Consider the following 21,143-nt stretch of genomic DNA (forward strand, 5'->3'; position numbering starts at 1 on the left):
TTGCTGTGGGGTGGTCTCAACAATCCAGTAGCTGTTTTCCATCGCTTTCTACTAGGATCTTAAGCACAGACGCATGCAACACATTTAGTCACAACAAAGGGGACTAACCAGAACAGCACTTCCATCTCGGATGGAGGACGGCAGGGCACTGCTAATGTGCATCAGAAGCTTTTGCAGCATCTATTGTTTAGCTCTGTTTAGTTTCACTTTTATTGTGGTTAATTTTAAGATCAACTGGATATTGGTCTATGGTTCCAGTGCATGACTGAGTGTGAACAGTCCCTGCGCTGGTGCATTGTGACAGACATGGTATGGAAAGGGCTGGGTGTGGAGAACATTCTTAGCCGGCAAAGGCTTCAAAGCAAGCCTCTCTGGACCCCGGCATGGACTCTTCGCAAAGCCAGGAGTCTCTTGGATCAAGGGAGCGAGTACTGAATTAAACTTGGGTAAAGGTGCCTGTCCTGCACTCTGGGGTACGGAGATGGTGACCCAGAGATGGCTGGATCCAGGCTACAGCCAGCGTTTCCATGGTCAGTGGTACATTGGAACAGCTGGGTTCTCAGCTGATTAGAAGCTACCATTAGTCACTACTGTGATTTAATCATTTACAGAACACAAGTAAACAGCCAGACTGATCACACGGATCCAAACCTATTTAATAGGAAGTATGGGTTGGGGATGTATCCATTTGAATTGCGGATCTGCTGGCCAAAGAGAACTGGGACAATTTCATGTTTAATTTTCATGCTTCTGCATACTCTGGGCCCATTTCATACCATCCCCTCTGGGGCTGAAATAGTTTTGTTTTATTTTATTTGTTAAAGTGAGGCATCTATAAACTTTAGTCAACATCCTGATTTCATGATTTCCTGCCAGTCAATGCAGTCAGATCCTGAACACAGGATTATAAATTGGAGAAACAACATTTTAAAGAGTAAATGTGGGATAGTTTGAGAAACTAAACCTAATTTAAGAGAACTCGGGCATGAGTCTATTCCAATCTACCTGGCAGTGCTCAGAGTATCCTGTGGAGATATGTATTTATTTTCTGCACCTAAGGAAACAAAAATGTTGAGGGTCAAATCTGCAAAACAACATGTTAAATTGTGTATGCAAAATGTGATCAGGTGTCTTCAAATAGATCACTGTACATGCAAATGGTTGCATGTGAAGACACCCATTCTGTGTATAGAGATGCATATTTTGCTATGCAATTACCAATTTGCACCCATCAGCTTTTAATTCTTGCATATGAAACCTGAGTACCTGTTTTAATTCTTTAGAAGTGACCCTTACTGACTAATTTTCTTGTCCTACATATGTATGTTGTAAAAGAATCTGAAATTGCCACAGGTGATGGTCAACAGACTGCTGATGGAGCAGAGGACACATGTGGTGATGCTGGGATTAGAAAAGTTGTTTACTAGCCACTGGTGTAATAGATTGATGAGGGGTACTTCTGCTTTTTTAATTTGTAAATGAATGTAAAGGCATTAGACTGACAGCCCTGGCGAATGAATGCCTTCATTTACGTGTAGAATAAAAACAGGGATAGCAGCAGCACAAGCTTTTTTCCCTTTGTATCCTCAAAGCACATACAGTTGCTGAGTGAGGTAGCCGCTTGTCTTCTAGAAATTACAAGACCACAAGACTTATTTCCGTATGCCCTCAGCGGTTGTCAGGTGGAGACAAAGTTCAGTTGTCACTGACTTGGGCTTGATTAGAATCAGTGGCCTGAAGGTGGAAGGCGCTAAATCCCTCTACTGGTCCCCTGGGCCAGCTGGTGTTTTTCCCCCTGGCATTTGAGGAATCACAGAGCGCATGCGTCTGTATGTCTTTAGACATCCAAGATGGATAGTCAAGATCCAAGCCAAGCTCCTCCGGAGTTAGGTAGGCCAACTGGAAGGGCTAAATATATTCCAGCATTCATAGAACCATAGAAGTGTAGGACTGGGAGGGACCTCAGGAGGTCTTCTAGTCCAGCCCTCTGCATACCATCCCTTGGATGTGCACTCTCTCTTTGGAGTGTCTGGTGAGCAAGGACTGTGACTGGATGAACTCGGATTTTGCCCTCTTTTATACGGTGTATTTGAAATACTTCTGGGCTCAGGATTACGTACCTTTTGTTTTTGTATTAATAAACTAAATATATTTTTCTTTAGAAGGATGGGTTAGAGAACAGAAGATGGACAATGGAAGATGAGATCAGCATAGGAAGGAGGATTCTGGAGTTCTGTGCCTTTCTTGATGATGTGCAGAATTAATGGGAGCTTTTCTTGTTCTTCAGGGAGAGAGAAATAAAACCCATAGTTCTTATCTGAAAGTCTGAGAAGTTAGTATCCTGAATACATGGGCAACTCTTTCTGAACCTGTTTGCCAGCCCCCTGGTAGAGTCAGATTAGCACAAAATCAAGCATTTGTAAATAGGCCATTTTTATTTGCTGAGCCTGTTTTAAAATAACTTCATGTCTAAAACACAAGCATTTCTGCTTCTATAAGAAGGTGCCCCAAATCAACTTTCCCAGATATGATTGATTTGGTTTTTGTTCCAGGTACATTTGGGGAGAAACAAAGAAGTGTCCAGGCATAGATCTCAGACAGATGCATCTGGTTGCCCTTTTTTAAGAGCCACTTATTTGGTTTGCAGATTTTATGTTAACTCCTAGGAACTGCAAAATGTTGCCATCATTAGGCCTCAATTTAAATGTGAAATGGCCAATGACGTCTCTCTGAACAGTGACTGCTATTCGGTGGGCATGGTCATTAAACTGTTCCTACGGTATTCTATTTCTTTTCTGTAATCTGAGATCAGCACAACATCTGCAGTTGTCAGGTATAATAAGAATTGAAATGCAGGTCAGATTTATGCTTTGGCGGGGGGGGGGGGGGGGGAAAACTTGGCCAATTAAGGCCATCAAAGATTTAGCCCCTTGCAATTAATATAACCATAAGGGGGGTGGGGTGGGGGGAGCAGTAGCACTTTGTGTTACTTGGAGTCTAGAGCCAGATAGACAATGGCTTATTTCCAAGATAACATGATTGCATGTTTTGATGACTTCTTTCCCTCCATTGGCATATCTACTTTTTTACAGGTGTGTAAATCTATAACTCTCTCTGTCTTTGGGTTCTAGTGACATCCATTTCTCCAAGGCAGAAGAATTCAAATGAAGCCCTGGTTTTCATGGAAGAAAAAGCTGTTCTTAGGCATAGGGGTCACTCGTCAGTTGAGTTTGTTCACTTTGTCAGTGTTCCAGTCCCAACACATTGGCGGGACAGACAGAACGAAATCAGTTAGAAAGTAATGAACAGGGAGGATAAGTGAAGCTGGTTCTAAGAAAGTTCAGATATTGATTGGTGCTGAGACCAGGAAAAAACTCCAGTCAGTTCAGAGTTAAATGGGCTTTAAAAGTTCCTGATTGAAGAGAAAATCAGCAATAGGAAGAATGGCTGAGCTGTGAAGAGGGAAAACTGCATAACTTTCTTCACTACGTTTTTAAAGGAAGCTACAGTTCCAGAACACAAGCCCTTCTCTCAAAAATTCCCTTTCGCTGGCTGAGTTGGGTGTTTTCTACGGACGGGGGAATATTTGCAAGTTCTTTGTGTTGGGGGCCTCTTGAAACCTTTCGCTGCAGTTCACAAAACTAGACGAAGTTCACAAATGTATTTCCCCTGATTTAAACCCATGATTTCTTCAGGGCTTTATTGCAAGGTTGATTCCGTTTTTGAACAACGTGTATCTGTAGGTAAGGGAAAGCTCTGGATCAGGGCCTGAAGAACTCTCGGGAAGCCAGATGGCTCTGTCCATGGTGCTCGTACTACATTTATTCATTCAGAACGTTCGTGCTCTTTCTCTGCTTTTGTTTCAGCATCTCTTTGTCACTCGCTCTCCCCAATCTCTGCTCCATTTTCCATCCTACCTTGTCATTGGATGTTTCTCCTGCTGTCTGCTTCCCTTTTCACAGTCTTTCCTCAGTGGAGCATAAACACAATCACCTTCTTGTCTGCGTCCAACTTTTGCCCTCCATGTTCATGTGAGTTTGGTATTAGGCCAAATTAGTTCATCCATATCTACTTCTGTCCACTATTGTTTGATGATCTAATAATTCGATACAGATCCTGTACTTGAAACCCAAAAGAGACTGACTGACTGCTTCTGCAGTCCCACCATTGCACTGACGTAGGGCAGATTTAGATGTGCTGGGAACCTGCGTGGGGCATTGGACATCACAATTGGTGGATTGAAGTGTCATCAGCTGACTCGTTAGTTCATTTGAATGATTCAGCATTTTTTGCCCAGTTCTGGGAAGATGAGATGGCCAGTAGCTACCCAGTATGCAAAACAGTGTTCAGGTACCTTGAGAGTTGCCTATGTTTGTTATTGTCTAATAAACGATAATATACCCAGAAAATATGGGCAAGGGCCACAAAAGTCAGGCCACAGAAAAGCTTAAATTATGTGTCCTGCACCATCATCTGCCCTTTTGTTCTTAAATACGGTCCATTAATTAAGGCCGGCAAGAGGAAGAGATTTCGGGGGCTGGGATAGAAAAAGGAAGAGCTGTTCCCCTCTTTGGGTGACGGTAACAAATACACGTTTGGCACAGGCATGAGGGCTGGTGTGGGAAGATTTCTTCTGTATGTCTGCGAATGGCTCCTGTCCCGTGGCATGGCAGGGGCTAAGGTAGCTCTGTCTAGGTGTGGTAAAGACGATACATTGCATGTTAATGCTGCCTGCGGGCGTCAGGGCTGATGCAGTCTCTTCTTGCCCCTCTCCGTGTGTCTTTCAAAATCAGCCATTATGGCAAAGGCAGGGTGTTGCATCAGAACGACAGTGATTTTTCACAAACACAGTTTGCTTTTTTCCCCATGTCAGTTCCCAGATATGCCATTGGGACGTAACAATTTGGTTGCAGCTGAGAATTCTCTATTTTGTGATCTGTTCAGGCCAATGAGAGGTCTCATCCCATTTTCCACTACCCAAGAGCAGTAGCCAGCATCACTGTGTTTTAATCTTCTATAAAATGAGCCTCCACCCCTGTCCACACCTCTCAAGCCACACTTTTCTGCATTAGTTCCTTCATGCCTGTAGATCTAGGGCTCCCACTGCTAGGTATTAATGTCTTCTGCATTAGCCCTTTGTGTTGGAAAATTCTGGCTCCCGGTGCAATTTAAAGGTATAGGCATACAGGGAAACCGTCCTGGGTCACCAAAAACGGCCCTCCAGAACTGGTTTAAGTGGTTAGGTAGAAATGGAAGATATATTCTCCCATCCGCAAACAGGATTACAGAGCGCACCTGACCCTCACCAGCATTGCTGTGAGATTTAGGTACATATGAATAGTACTCAATGCAGGGAGATTAGAACTTGAAATACATAGCGAAACAGCTGGAATGGTGAGATGGATATTCATTCTGTAGGGTAGCAAAGGGTAAAAGCTAATTAGCTGCTAGGGGCTGGTTCTACTAATAAAGACATTTTGAGTCTAAATCTGCCATGAGATGTATGCATGAAACTAAGAGCAGAGCTGAGGCTTGCATTTGTCTCAGCGGTATCAGAAGGAGAATGATGTGGGTTATGGTAGTTGGGTTTTTCTCAACATTCTGGTAATTTTATCAGTGAAATGATGACACTTGCAGTATCAGAAATCTGAACTCAAGAAATCAAGCCTGGCTGAGGTTCTGCAGAATGGAAGTTAAATTATTTAAACATATTTCCAAGATGCCAATTTCCAATTTACTCCTTAATTACGTGAGTTATGTTTTACATCAGATTGTTTTTCCCAAATGTAATGAATGCCATCGTAACTCAGTCTGAACTGCCTCACAGTTACTTCTTTTAAGTTTATTATCATACTATAATTTTTTGTCATATTTTGTTTTTTCTTGGTACTGGCTTTGATTTATTGAAATCACATAAAATCTAGGAGAAATAGTGACTGTCGAGCATAGGAATTGCTGATTGTATTGTCAGCTAATGATAGATGCCAAGGAGGTGAATGCTTACAGAGGGATCTAAGCTCTTAAAACGTCTCATAGTAGTAATAATAATGATACCTGGCTGTTATATAATGCTTTTCAGTGTCACTCTCAAAGCATTTTACAAAGGAGGTCAATATCAGTACCCCCATTTTACAGATGGAGAAACCGAGGCACAGAGAGGGGGAATAATGTTAATGGACCTTATACATAATAATGTCAGTAGTTGTAACAGTGCTACTAGACCATACACATGTACATTAAGGGAAGGATAGGTTCTTCGAAGTAGGTGTTATATAAAGGTTTTGAGTTCCAAGGGTGAAGTGCGGGTTTAGAGAAGTTTAAAACCAGAGCACTAGCCTGGACTGGGGACTTTGGCGCTACTACAGGACCAACAGTAAAAAAAACAATAATTAACCATTAGATTACAGGGATTTCGGTGCTACGCAGTTGGTGAAAGATAACTGGAAGCCATTATGCAAATCAGACCCCAGTAGCCAATCAGAGTGAAGAGAATTGCATAAATAAGAAATAAGCATAGTTGTTGGTCAGTTTGGCACAGCAAACTCTGCTCTGATTGGCTGAGACCATTCCAATTCTGTATAAAGGGGCTTAAAGTAGGGTTTGGTCCTACCCATTCTGTTTTTGGCCTTGAGGTAAAGTCAGACATTTGCGACATATGCTCATTTCTCTGGCCACAGCCTATGGATGTCAGAACTACAGGACTCTGGAGACCTCGCTGCCGTGGAAGCTGGGATTGTTGAAAGCCCTTGCATACCTCACCTCTCTTTGGGCCTGATCCAAGCCCATTGAAATCAGGGAGAGGGTTTCCATTGATTTCAGTGGGCTTGAATGGAAATGAAGCGAGCTAGACTTGGAGTAAATATTTGTACGAATGTTCCTTCCTTCCCGCGTTTCCTCGGGTCTTGTGGACGAGTCTCTCTGGAGTGTTCCCATTAAACGCACAGCTCTTAATCTCTGTCTGCAGCTCTGCTTTGTGTTATTAATTTCTGCGCCTGTAAGAAGGCAGGTAAGTGACTAGATGGTTGTGTCTCGAACCCGCACGACAAATTATGAATCAGATTCTTGTCTCATATATATGCATATCGCCACTCCTGTGGACTTCAGCGGGAGTGGCACGCGTGCATCGGAGCCCTGAGAATTGACCCTAAATTGAGGATTGACTGGCAAATTAGCACTTGACTAAATCACAGCTGATGTAATCTCTTGTAAATGGAACGTTTGGAGAGAATTTAAAGTGGAAGTGTCTCGATACAGATTTTCTTTGTTTGAGTCACACGTTTAGGTAACTTAAGCATTGCTTAATAAAAGAAATAATTCAGAGCTAAGTCTGTTTCTCTCCTCAGGTATTTAGTCTTCCTGCAGATCAAAAGAGATCTCTACCATGGCCGCCTTCTCTGCAAGACATCGGATGCTGCATTGTTAGCCGCCTATATCCTTCAAGGTAATGCTTTGTGACAAGATAAATTTGCTTTTCATGCTAAGTACTGATTACATTATTTCACTTACAATAGATCACTGCACCTTGAATACAAATGTCATCTAACCAATGCAGGGCTCATACTTCAAGATTGTACTTGTGACAGTACCACGTTGGTCTATAATAGAATTAGAATTGATAGTGTGATCTAAACTGTACCAGAAGCAACAACTCTGCCATCTATTCCCTCAAAGTTATTCCACCTGGATTCAGGTCAGTTGTGTCTGAATAAATGGCCCTTTGATCAACATTATGTGTCTAGTATTTTCCACTTGCTTCCATCTGAGGATCTCAAAGCACTTTACAAAATCACAATCTCCCTGTCAGGCAGGTGGCTTTATCCCCATTTAACAGATGGGAAACTGGTAGAGAGAGATGAGGCACCATGCATTAAGCGACACCGATTCAGTGATAGAGCGAAAAGGGCATCTAGAACTCCTGATTTCCAGGCCAGTGTGCTGCAGCTACTAATCCACACATCCTCTGTAACTAGGATACAGGGATTTCCAGAGCTGAAGTGATGCTCTCCGATAGGTAGGTAAGGCTTGTGGCAGCATGGGACTCAGTACTGATTTCAGAGAAACCTCCTAGGTAATTTGGGATACTTGCAGGATAGAAAACACTCTCATGTGTTGAGACTTACTACAGAAGTTTTGTCACATCCTCAGACATATCAGACCTTGGTGTCCAGACATGCATCAGTGCTGTAGTTGTGCTCCTAGGGACTGATAGATGCAATAGTACGTGATAACTGGTGCTTTCGAGAGTGTCACTGTCATGCTGTTACTACCTTCTGATTTGGAATCTCAAAGTTAAATCGGTTGGTCCTATCCTGATTTACCCTCCTCAGCGTAACTTTCTCCTTCCTGTCTTCCATCAGCCATCCCAGTACTAGACAGCAAGTGAGTGTGGCCAGTTTTGGCAGGGTGATGCCTCGTTATCAGTGTAAAGACAGAGAAGGAAGCTTGGTTATGTTTATATTTTTCAGTATTGCTTGAAACTGCAGTTATGGTGACTGGCTCTGTAAATCCCATCTCTTGAAGTCTTCAGATTAGGACCGGATGCCTTACTGAACGGTTTGCTTTAGTCAAACACAAGTTTCTGGGCTCAATACGGGAGTAACTGGATGAAATTCTGTGGCCTGTGTTATACAGGAGGTCCAACTAGTTGAAGGAATAGTCCCTCGTGGCCTTAAAATAGATCAATCTAAATACAACAGACAGAGAAGCTAGATAAGAAATAGACTCATTTACTGAAAGTTGAGAATGACATTTGTTTTTTCCCTTGTCTGAATGAAGAAAGTCAGAATTCCTGGGTAAACGCTATTAGCTGTAGAAGTGCATCTCTTTACAAACCTCAGAGAAGGGTGGATTCCAAAGGAAAGACCTGGTTTATGGAGCTTTACATTTTAACTAAGGAAAAATGAAATAATTGTTTTGTGCTTCAGCTAACAACATTAATGTCTGCACCATTACCATCTCCCGGTCTCTCAAATATGTACACACCAGACAAATCAGCATGGATAGTCCTAAAGAGCCTCGCAACAAAATACTGCTCTTTCCACAGGAGTGACTGCATGCCCTTCCAGCCTGTGGCTTTAAAGAAGGACCCTACTACAACAAACTAGGGTGATCAGATGTCCCGATTTTATAGGGACGGTCCCGATTTTTGGGTCTTTTTCTTATATAGGCTCCTGTTACCCCCACCCCCGTCCCGATTTTTCACACTTGCTGTCTGGTCACCCTACAACAAACACAGGTTTGTTAGTTGGTGGCACAAATGAACATGTCCTTGTGCAAATTCATTACTTTACATCAAGCTCATCAGCCAAGAAACAACTTGTCAGCAAGTCGCAGACAGGACCAGATTGGTTGCACAGCTGGGGTGGGGGAAAACATCTGCAAACCTCCTGCTTATTTTACCGCTCCTGATCTTGCCAGTGCCCCTGCTACGCAGAACACTCGATATCCCCAGCCCAAGACATGGAAAGGCCAGAAGAGGCCAACATCCCTTCAGTTTGTGGAGTCCTCTAAAGGATTGAACAGCTGAAGGTCTGGGTTGAAAATCTGTAGACATTCTGATAGCACAGACTAGTATTAAGTTTGACTGACACTTCTCATAAGATGACCCTGTTTTCAGTTGCTTATAACTTTGCCAAACTTTAACTGTTTGGGCTGAAATTTTCCATTCTGAGTGTCTGCCTCAGACTGACTTTGTTTTGGCTGAAATTAAAAAAAAAATCATCTGTTTCTGAGAATGAGACTAGGGCAAAATACATTGTTTTCTCCATGTTAAAAAATTCTAGCACTCCAGAGCTTTGGAGCTGAGACTTTGGCAGCAGGGTGGCATTTGTGTCTGGGGTGTACTGTTTGCCATTCCCATGAAATCTGCTCAGATTTGTCCAAGCCTTTGAAAAAGGGGTCCCTATGGAAAAAATACAATGTGACTGTGTCATTAAAGACTCTGTCATAATGCATGTGCATAAGAAAGCTGATTTAAGGTGACGTGGGCCACCTTACGTTTGGCATTTCCTAACTTTTGAGTGCTTGACCTTGCAACTCATAGTTACATGGGGCTAATAATGTTCTTTTTAATGTAGTTTGCGTGTGTCATCACTGACAGAGAGCCAGGGATGTCCAGAATGACAAGTTACAGCTCCAAAGCATGAACAAGATAGTTCATAGTAGACCGGATATTTTTTCTATATTCACACACGTGTTTACAGTTCAATATATGTGAATTTTTCGAAGGCACTAATCATTAGTTTTGATGCCTCCCCTCTAAATTGCTAAAGGGGGGGAAATACACCTGTATTCCACCACCCCCCCTTTAGCATTTTACAGGGGAAGCGTGCACATTAACATAACATCTACATTTCACTAGGAGCCGCAGACCAAAGGAAATTGAATGGGAGAGAGAGAGAGAGAGAGGTCCTTTCCAGCTGAGTTGTGAGATGCCGCAGATGCAGTACTTTTATGTAGCATGGAAAGCAGATGTGCAGCTAAGTAGCATGAGACGCAGGGATGAAATACTGTACTGCCTTGTTCAGCCAAGAGAGGACTATTTTTTCGTCTCTTTTCTTTTCCCCTTTACTGCAGCTTAAGTCAAATTTGGATTTAATTACTGGCTGCTTCCCAGAGGGTGATGAAGGTGGAGACGGGGCAGCTGCCTGTTCAGCCAGTCTCAAGGGAAAATCAGCCCATTTCTTTCAGACGTATGAAAGGAGCAGAGCTGATTTCTAATCCGCTGATAAGACAGTTTATTGTCTCGGCTTCATGGGCAGCTCCAGCCTGGCAGCTATATGTTGCACCGCTGCTGGAGCTGCTCCTCATCATGCTAATTGTTCAGGGGAGATTACGAAACACGCTTGAAAGTGTGATGGAGCTAGAGGAACCAGCTCTGAGCTATTCACCTGCATAATCCTCGATGTTTCTGACGGGACTGTGGGGTCTAGAGGAGTTTTGCTTTGCTGAGGCTCCCACGGACATTCTTGTTGGGCTGTGTTCTTGGCTCAGTGTCACTCTTTAGATTTTGGGTTGGGAAAAGCCTCCCAATCTCAAAGCAAACCTCGGGGTGGGGGAATAGCCACGTCTCGCCTGATCTCATGCTGGGGCCATTGGAAGCTATGAATTGCACATGATTGGAGCAGGATTCCAAGCCCTGGTTCTCTTGACAGGGGCTTGAGTTTGCTCTACAGAGTCATGAACCTGGCCTGAACGTGAAGACTCTAAGTAGACATGGAACCCAGGGAGTGTCGTGTGATGTCCTTGTATTGAAGCAAACATTGCACATGCCTGGGTGTTTAACGATTTGGAATGGGGTATTTTCCCTGATTGCTGGGCATTTCCTGGATTCAGGGTGGGTATGTTTTCTGTGTGCCAATCGAAGCCACCAGCATGGGTGGGTGGGGCCTGGGGTCTATCTGGGTGAGCCATTGGGGAGGGGAAGGACATGACAGGGAGAAGCTCAACGTAAGCTGTCTTCACCCACCCCCATCCTGCAGAGGACACCTCCCCATAGATTAAAGTGGTCCCTCGGGGATGCCACAGCTGGTAGTGTAGCTGCAGTGGAATCATGTCACTGGAGTTGGTGACCTGAGCCCTACCCCTGCAAGGCGCTGAGCATCCTCCATTCTCATCGGCACCTGGGGGTTTGAAGGGACCCATCACTTTGGAGTCTTGGCCCCCTGGAAGGGAACTGCTCTGTATCCCATTGCCAGCCCCCTCAGCTAGTTAGCCCCTCGCTATCAACTTCATTTGGAGAAGAAACAGTTTTCTGTTCCCAACAAAACCAACTGCCATGAAAGCCCACAAACCCCCTTTCTGGGAAGATGCCCTTTGACTTTCAATATTAAACCATTTTGCTCTTTTAATTGCAGTTACTTCTAGAAATGATTTCACTCCAAATGATGAAAACCTTGTTATTTCATTATGTAGCCTTTCTTTCTTTTACTAGCCGAGATTGGGGACTACGACCCTGGGAAGCACCCAGAAGGCTACAGCTCCAAGTTCCAATTTTTCCCCAAACATTCGGAAAAGCTGGAAAGGAAAATTGCAGAGATTCACAAAACAGAACTCAGGTAACATTAACTTTGGGATTTAACATACTGTACCATTTAAAAGGGGTCACGTATGTCGATTAACTATAGACGTATTGTATTTTTTTACTACTATTCCTATTTAGGGTTTTGAACATAACAGTTATGTGTAATGGGATGAGTAGCTTTATTATAAATAAATAAAGATATCCCATCTCCTAGAACTGGAAGGGACCTTGAAAGGTCATCAAGTCCAGCCCCCTGCCTTGACTAGCAGGCCCAAGTACTGATTTTGCCCCAGATCCCTAAGTGGCCCCCTCAAGGATTGAACTCACAACCCTGGGTTTAGAAGGCCAATGCTCAAACCACTGAGCTATCCCTCCTCCCCAATACACTAAATCAGAAAAAAGAGTTTCTTTTGGTAACATGGTTCACATTTATTAAGAGGGAAAATAATGGAGATGTTCTTAAAAATTAAGGTCAATTTATTAAGCACTATTAGAGGCATTACAACAAAAATAGAAATATTCTGGAAATAGGGCATGGCATCTAATACCAAACCTCTACTTGCTGAAATAGGAACATAATAAAACTGCCTAAAAAAAATTACCAAAAGTGCTTTAAAATGTAGATAATCAAAGAAGAATAAAAAACCTGAAATCTTTTTTATTCATCTTCTCCATTGAACATCCGTCCGATGAGATTTCAGACTGAGGTCTCGACCGTTTGTAGAATTAAAGAAAGGGCCTAAAGTGGTCTCAGTGGAGTGCTGGGAATATTGTTTCCCGACAAAGGAATGTCGTTAGCTTGTAACAGAAATGTCTGGCTCAGGCAGTTTGTATCAATGGATTCCTAATATCTCCTCACGCGCCGGGGCCCAGCTCAGGTGGAGTCTCTGACTTTTATGTATTTATTTTGCTGAGTCTTGAACTCGCCCCAGTTTAAGGGTTGATTAAAGATCCCATGGCTTTTTCTTATCGAGCAGGGATGGTAACTATATTTCATCCTGGATAAATATAATCTGCCTTCCTAAATTCCCCCTGCAGTTTCAGCTGCCTGCTCTATTATTCACATCCTATTTTGGGATGAGGTGCTGTATAAAAGTAAGATATCCTCCTATTATGATATTCCCATTATACTAGCTGTATCTTTGTTTACGACATACGACAAGCCACAGTCTACTACACTTCAAGTCCATTCTCAAAACTGTGTGAAGGTGACCCAGGCAATAAGGTTTGCAAGGTTGCCGGCAAGATAAGACTCCAGAATGGGCATCCTGGAAACCAGAGATAGTAAAGCTGTTCCTGTGGTGCTGGGGAAGGAGTAATGCGCTGTCCGTGGTCCGTAGATAATTTATTGAGCTTGCTTTTACCAGCTCTCGCACTTCCTAAGAGGGAGTTCGGTATTTGTTTTTAACCTCAGATACAGGTATAGATGTTACGTCATTTGATGTGACATCATAAAAGGGACCTGAAAAACTGATATGAAATGGGCTGTTTTCAGCATATAATGCTCCGCAACCACGTGAAATGCTTATCGCAGCCTGGGCTGATTGTATTTCATTCAACCTTACCTTGTGCAGAGGCTCCTTGATTCTGTTCCTGCTGAGTGTTGGGAGCCTGTCTTCTGTACTGCTGAAGTCCAGCTTGCAGAACGGGAAGGACAGGCTTAAGAGCCGAGTCCTTTTACACGATCCTGTTTTAGATTCAATGTGCTGGCTGAATGAAGTCAAAGGATTCTGCTTGATTTGATGCCCGGTATTGCTAATGGAAACAGTGAACATAATGACTGGTCCTGATGTTCACACCTTTCCCTGATTTTCTTTCCTCCAGTGGTCAGACACCAGCTACTTCAGAGTTAAATTTTTTAAGAAAAGCCCAGACCCTGGAGACATACGGAGTTGACCCACACCCATGCAAGGTAAAGCTCATCTCTAAAAGCTTTTTTCTTCTGTTAGATTTTCAGCCTTGCAGATGACTAGCAAATGACAAGTTGCAAAGGTTACATTGATTGGTTCCAAGTACAGCAATTTATCCTTGCCATCACAGTGCCTGACATGGCATTTGCAGGGCCATGCGATAGTGACATGTTCTGTATGTGGCATGCAGGCCCTCTTCAAGGGATAGGCCTGATTAGCGGCCCCTTTGATAGCTTGGATTAAAAATGGCATAAAGGTTTGGTTCTGGGTGCCGCTGAGAAATGTAGCCTCCACAGTATTTAAGGAAACTACAGAAGAACCTCAGAGTTACGAACACCTCGGGAATGGAGGTTGCTCGTAACTCTGAAATGTTCGTAACTCTGAACAAAACATTATGGTTGTAGTTTACAACCGAACACTGCCTTAATACAGCTTTGAAACTTTACTATGCAGAAGAAAAATGCTGCTTTTAACCATGTTAATTTAAATGAAACAAGCACAGAACCAGTTTCTTGTCGAATATTTTTTTAACTTTCCCTTTATTTTTGTAGCAGTTTACGTTTCACACAGCACTGGGGGGTCTCTGCTGTTGTCTGATTGTGCACTTCTGGTTCCAACTGAGGTGTGTGGCTGACTGGTCAGTTCGTAACTCCAGTGTTCTACTGCATAGGAAAGTCAATTTAAATGAAGACAAATGAAAGGACAATGTTTAATCATCCTTTGCAGCAACATTTATTTTTGAGGAAATGACAAGATCAGTAATATGTGAGAGAGATCCATAGGTATTGATCCGCCACAGATGGGCTCAATTCCCAGCGCTCCCTGGCGCATAATTTAGTTTTCTTTACAAAATGATTTTTATTGACTTTGGTAACATGCTCATTTCATTGAGCTGTGATGTGTCCCATAGAATTCCATTGCACGTTTATGAATGTGTGACAGCGTAAAGCAGACAGCAAATAAGTGTGTGACGTCAGTGTCTTTACCCTATGGGGGTCTCCCAGTTATTTAAAGTGAATTTATACAGCATAAATGCCTGACAGTGCAAGTAAAAGTGCTAATGTTTGGGCTGGGTTGCCTGCCCCATTCACTGGCATTGTCTTGCCCTGTGTTTTGGATTTATGAAGCAGTTAGCACTTACTACAGAGAGAGGCCAATGCAGAGTTGGGACAAATGAATTACTTTGTCAGCTCAGTTTTCTTGGTTTGCCAAACGACTGTCACCTTGGGCCGTGTTAACCTAGTAGCCCTTGTCTTTCCTGGCTCAGCATTGGCATTCCCCACAGCAGAGCTGTACTTTACATGTTCCTCTCCTTTAGGTTCCCTTATGCTTATCCCTTTCAGAAACGCTTATTCCCCACATCTGCTTAAAACTAGCCCGTCCCCAAAGAGTAATTCTCTAGCAGTCGCCTTGCTCCAGAGGTGGATATTCAGGGTGTCACTAGTTCCAAACATTGCTGAGAACACCAGGGCCACTGGTCAGGGCACTAACCTGGGACGTGGGCGCTTCAATTCCCTGCTCTACCACAGACTTCCTGTGTGACCCTGGGCAAGTCACTTAGCCTCTCTGTGCCTCAGTTCCCTCTCTGTGAATCGGGCTAGGGATAACAGCACTGCCTTTTTCGCAGGGGTGCTGTGAGGGTAAATACATTGAAGCTTGTGAGTTGCTCAGATACTGTGGTGCCGGGGACCATGTAAGTACCGAGAGTAGGCAGATAGTAAGACAGCTGGAGGAGTTTCAGCTCTGTCTGTACTCGAATACTCTGCTCTGTTTGACTGTGGGGCGCCTCTGCCCACCATGGTGGTGTTGAACTCCATTGATAGGATCAACCAAGTTCAACACTTGTTAAGCCCCAAACTGTGGTGGACTCCCCCTTCAAAGGCCTTCTTTACATTAGCGTTTTGTCCTTCGATTTTCCCTCTGTTGCTATCAGCTGCTCAGCTCCTCGGTCGGAGCATCCCTAAAAGTGCTAGTTTCTGCCATTGGTGGTGCTGACCAGCTGAGAGCAGCATGGAGGTGCCACCAGCGTTTTGGACACTGTTCTAATTTGCCCTCTGAAAGCAGGCCTACCCGCAACCTGATACGTAAAACTCCAGCAGCTGCCGACACCTCGTCTGCCTCAGCGCTATGGAGATGAAGCAGCATTAGCAATAGTGGGAAATCTTAGGGACCATTTCCTAGCTGAGAAAAAGCCAAAGTGAGTTCAACCACACTTTGTTAAAACAGGTTTAAACTTATTTGATCCCATTCAGCATGCCCGGGAACCACCGAGTTCAACACCCATTGAGGGGTCAGGGGAGCTGACTCTGACATAAGCAAAATCAACAACAGTCAGAAAGCCTGCAAGCTGTCAGTCACTCTGCACCCTGGTGTCAGTCAGTCTGTGGCCAGGATGTTTTGTTGAGATGTAGGGTGCTGGATGCCTACAGAAGAAGGCTAGTTAACCGTCACACTTGCCAACATCCAGCAGAGATAGTAAGACACTGCACTCTGGTGCTATCTCAAATTCTAATCAGGAGCCGTGACTATGTGGCTGTAGCCAGAGTGGAAAAAACATTGAAGTCAATTACACTGATACCGAATATGTGAGAGTCACTAAGAGACCTTATTACAATGTGCCACCAGCACATAAGAAGAGCAGAGACATTAAGAGAGTTGCTCTGACATTTTCTTATTAGCTAAATAGAGTTCACTTGGGTAATTTTCTGGCCAGCATCCACATTAATGTTCCTACTAGAAGAGATGGAAGCAGCAAGAGAGATGCAGTGTAATAAATAAAAATGATCTCTCTTATCGTCGAGAGCATTACCAGGCTGGTAGAATCTGGGGCATGCTGCCCTGGGAAAAATGAGAAAAGGGGAATCATACTGATATAATTAAATAAAATCGGACTGGTCTCTGCACTGATGCCCAGTCTGATCAGCTACCTAATTTGAGGAGGAGATGCCATTATCATCTACTAGTGATCAGACTCCGATCAGCAGAATTCCAGAGGTATTCTCCTTCTGCACATTCAGCTCTTGTTCCCTAGAGAGGAAAAGCTGATTAACTGATGGTGTGTCATTCCCGGTTCCAGAAGAGCTAATGCTGGTTCACTTAGAAGCAGGAAGGGTTGTTTTTTTCCTGGGCTAACAACCACCTCCAGTGTGTCACATTTGAGAGACTCAGTTATGCGGGTGCTTGATACAGGAATAAACACGTGAAGTATGGAGATGGTTTGATTTCAGTGGAGTTCCATTGGAACCCTGCCTTCCCAGGCAGGTTTTCAGACCTCCCTGATTTTCTGCCAGCATGCTGGCTGGCTTCTGGGCAGTCCACATGCCAAAGTGCCACAGAGGTAACCCCAGGGCTCCGAGGGTCCATGGCTCTGAGGCAGCCACAAGGTGAACTGCCCGGCAGCAAGGGCTCCATCCCCTTCACAAGGAATCCTGAAATGTTTAGTTTTCGTTCCAAATTGGAATGGAACAAAATTCTGGAGTATTGAACCCCTCCCTGAAATGGAATGCCCCCTCTCCGCACAGCTTGGCTTTTAAGTCAGTGACTTTACTGTCCATGAAGTAATTTGGAGATTTGACCTAAGGATTAAATCCAGTTTGGCACAGAGCTGAGGCATCCTGCAGAGACCGTCTCTGTGGTATCCAGTGGCACCTCTTGATGGAGTCTCCTTGATATTCAAACATTGGTCACCGTCCTGCCCCCAGTGAGGTCAGTGTCAGGACTGCTGTACACTTCAGAGGGAGCAGAATCAAGCCCATTAACTTACACAATCTGCACTTCTACAAACTGGCAGTTTTCCGGCCTCTTGGTCTCTCAAACTCCACTTGATTAAGTTGTCCAGTGTCTGGTGATAGTGACTATAGAGAATTCACTGAAAGAGCCTCACAGTTACTTTCCCCTTTCTCCCTTCTTCCCACTTCATGGCCATCACATTTAGGGTATGTCTGCCCGACAGCTGGGAGGTGGCATTCCTGGATTGGGTAGATGTACGCACAACGGCTCGGCTCGAGCGAGTGCACGAAAAATGGCAGCGTGGCCACAGCGGCATGGGCGGCAGGGGATTGCACTCGGGCAGCCAGCCCGGGCCACTGCCCGAGCTGCTGTGGCCACGTTGCTGTTTTGAAGTTCTAGCTCGAGCAGAGATGTTGTGTGTACAGCTGCCTGAGCTGTGACGCTGATCCCCCAGCTGCTGTGTAGATGGACCCTTCAACTCAGGGCTCTCTGACCATATCCAGACACGGCCGTCTGCACAGGTCTGATGCTTCTGGCTAGTGTTAACTAGAGACACGAATTCTGAATCCATCCCATATTTAGGCCTGATCTACATGAGAAAATTAGGTCAGTTTCACTACATTGCTCAGGGGTGTGGAAAATCCACTCCCTCCTCTCCCCTCTCTCCCCCCCGCCCCCGAGCAGCATTGTTAAGTTGGCCTATGTCCCCATGTAGATCATGGAGGTAGATTGCCCCTGCTGATGGGAGAACCCCCCGTGTCAGTGTAGGTAGTGTCTACACTGGAGCGCTGCAGCTGTGCCACTGGAGCGTTTTAGTTGTAGACAAGCCCTCAGTGTCTTGGAACTTGTTATTTTTAAATCATTATTTTAATTAATTATTACGTGTCATCGATCCAACCCAATGCTGGGCTGTTAGTCTGGGGGAAGATGAACGTTACCGTGAGCTTTCATTTCATGTGACTGCAGCTTGGTACTTGAAGCCGCAGTCCCTGCAGCCAGCCTCTGGCAGTATCATTCATTGATATAAACGTTTCAGTATGTGACGATGATAGAGAGAGACGTCCCCTTGATCTCGGCTCTGTGGAAATCTTTCTCTGGGCCTTCGTCCGTCGCCTTTACAAGCCTTTCCTGTGAATTTCAGGAAGCAGGATCATGGTACAATTGTTTCCCCGCTCCCTTTTGGGCACGTTCCCCCAGCCTCCTCTCAGTCTCCCAGGCCTGTTCACAATTGCTTTGCAGCATTTCAAAACTCTCCACAGACTTGCTGCTTTTCCCCCCAACTCTGACCTGATTACATCCATTCATGCTCCTTAACCTGCCGCTCCAGCCTTGGCCTGTGCCCTATCGCCGTCCCCAACGGGGGGCCGCTCTTTTGCGGTTGCTGCCTCATCTGTCTGGGACGCTCTCCCTTCCTCCCTGTGAGACACCGGGCTCACGTTTTCTCTTGTCAGTCCCACCTCTTTGGCTGAAGACACTGAATCAGTGTGCGGGATCCTTACGGAACGCGGCTGTGTGAAGTACGGGTTTTGTAACGAGCTGTGATTGCATGGGTTTGTAGCTTGGTTTGGTGAAACATGGCCAAGGTAGTGGAGACAACTGAGGCTCTTCAGAATCCTTGGGAAGGTGCCCCTGGATTTCTTCCAGGCTTTGCCTCGGTTTCCTCTTTGTATGCTGCATGCCAGCTGCAGTGCCTAGGCCAATGGTACACGTGCCATGGGATGGTGCCCACTTTGGAAAAGCACAGGGCCCGAGTCTCACATACTCAAAGACCATGTCTGTGCTACCAGTGCTATAGCAGCATCGCTGTGTGCCGTAGGCATGCCGTGTCAATTCTTACTGGAGATGCAGATTACAGCTGTTGAAGGGGTTTTCCTTCATGTGCAGGAACTCCACCTCCCCACGTGACCGGAGCGAGCTTGACAGACGTGTTCTTCCATTGACCTAGCTGCGTCTACACTGGGAGTTAGGTCGCCATAGTGACGGCACTCAGCGGTGTGGGTTTTTCACACCCCTTTGCGCCGTGGCTGTGTCAGCCTCACTTCTATGTGTAGACCAGGCCTGAGGCCCATTTACATCACTCCTGTTTTCACACCCACTTTAAGTCCCCTTTATACTGTCAGAGGTGTGTAGATGAGAACCAGGCGCATAATGTTTAATTTTCTTCCATTCATTTTCTTCCTGGTTTAGTTTGTGACATTGTACCAGTAAAGGAGTTCACCTGAGCAGGTAGGGTTTTGTGAGTGTGTGGGGGCAAGGGGCCCGTAGAGGGAGCTAGAGTATAACTGGTTGCTGGCAGGTTGTAGCAAGGGACCTAGGCTGGCAGGTAATATTAGCAGAGAGCCGTGTGAGCATTAAGGTCCTTTCTCCGACACAGGGAGGGACAAGCTTTGTTGTAAAAGATTCATACTGAAATAAAACTGTTCCCTTTTTGTGTACTTCAAAAAGTGCGTGTGTCTGCCTGCCTGATTTGACAGGGGGACTCATCCTCAGACTGTCAGAGTGTGTGTGTGTGTAAGTAAGGTGCTGGGGGACTCGAACACTGTTTCACCAGTGACATTCGCAGTTTGGGAGCATTCCAGCAGGGGAAGTGGCTGCGTAATCTCATCAGGGGGCAAACTCATTTCTAAACAAAACAAATTCTTTAAGAAGATGTGAATATGTTAAATCTTAGGAGTCGATAGATAATAGAAGAAAAGTGGGAATTAAACATATAAATCACTTGGCTTTTTACATAGTCCTTGACTGAAGAATGTATTCAACAAGCAGGCAGAACTATGGGAATGGTCAGCAGCGTGGCCTGTGTGAAGTTTCTTTTTCGATTATCCGTAGGAGTCAGGAATCACGGGAGTGGAATATAAAAGAGTCCGACTGTGAAGAACATCTCTTTTCTGCAAAATCATCATCATCATCAAAATCTCTTTGTGACCCAGCTCCGTTCCCAGTGACACACAAATCCCGTCTCAGTTCAGTATGCTAAATCTTTATGGAATATTCCATTCTGCCAATCCCCTCCTCTCCCAGAGGTTTATAGAGATATATTAAACATTAGATGTGAATCAGAGGAAAATTAAAATGGGACTGTGCTGTGAGAAAGCATTTATCATATTGGGCTGCTCTGAGATGTGTTGTCTGACAGGAACAGTGCTACATCACAGATGGTGCATTTTAATATTTAATCTACTATTTAAAAAATGCTACATTTAATTGATATTAATGTGGACCATTTTCTTTCTGTGACTTATATGTTTAACTTCTATTTTCATTTTTTGGCTGCATCCCAATCTTAGTTTATTTGTTTCAGAATGTGTAAAAAAACAAAAAACCCCAATAGCATTTCCCCTAATCCCTTCCCATCCAGCCAAAGTGCTACGGGCACCAAGCAAAGGAATAAAGACAAAGTGTAACCATTTCAAAAGTAAAAAGAACAGGAGTACTTGTGGCACCTTAGAGACTAACAAATTTATTAGAGCATAAGCTTTCGT

At 44.4% G+C, this 21,143-nt stretch overlaps 1 protein-coding gene across 1 annotated transcript in view; it reads left to right on the forward strand.

The window, feature by feature from the left end:
* FRMD5 (FERM domain containing 5) overlaps positions 1–21,143 on the forward strand; it is a 77,869-nt gene that overhangs the window by 16,396 nt on the left and 40,330 nt on the right. Inside the window, exons 4-6 of the mRNA XM_026648418.2 lie at positions 7,344–7,441; positions 11,933–12,056; positions 13,847–13,934. Coding sequence (XP_026504203.1) covers positions 7,344–7,441; positions 11,933–12,056; positions 13,847–13,934 — 310 coding nt within the window. The remainder of the gene's footprint in view (positions 1–7,343; positions 7,442–11,932; positions 12,057–13,846; positions 13,935–21,143) is intronic.

The sequence above is a fragment of the Terrapene carolina genome, unplaced genomic scaffold, assembly GCF_002925995.2.
Source record: "Terrapene carolina triunguis isolate 2854851 unplaced genomic scaffold, T_m_triunguis-2.0 Scaffold67, whole genome shotgun sequence".
In the NCBI taxonomy this organism is placed as follows: Eukaryota; Metazoa; Chordata; order Testudines; family Emydidae; genus Terrapene; species Terrapene triunguis.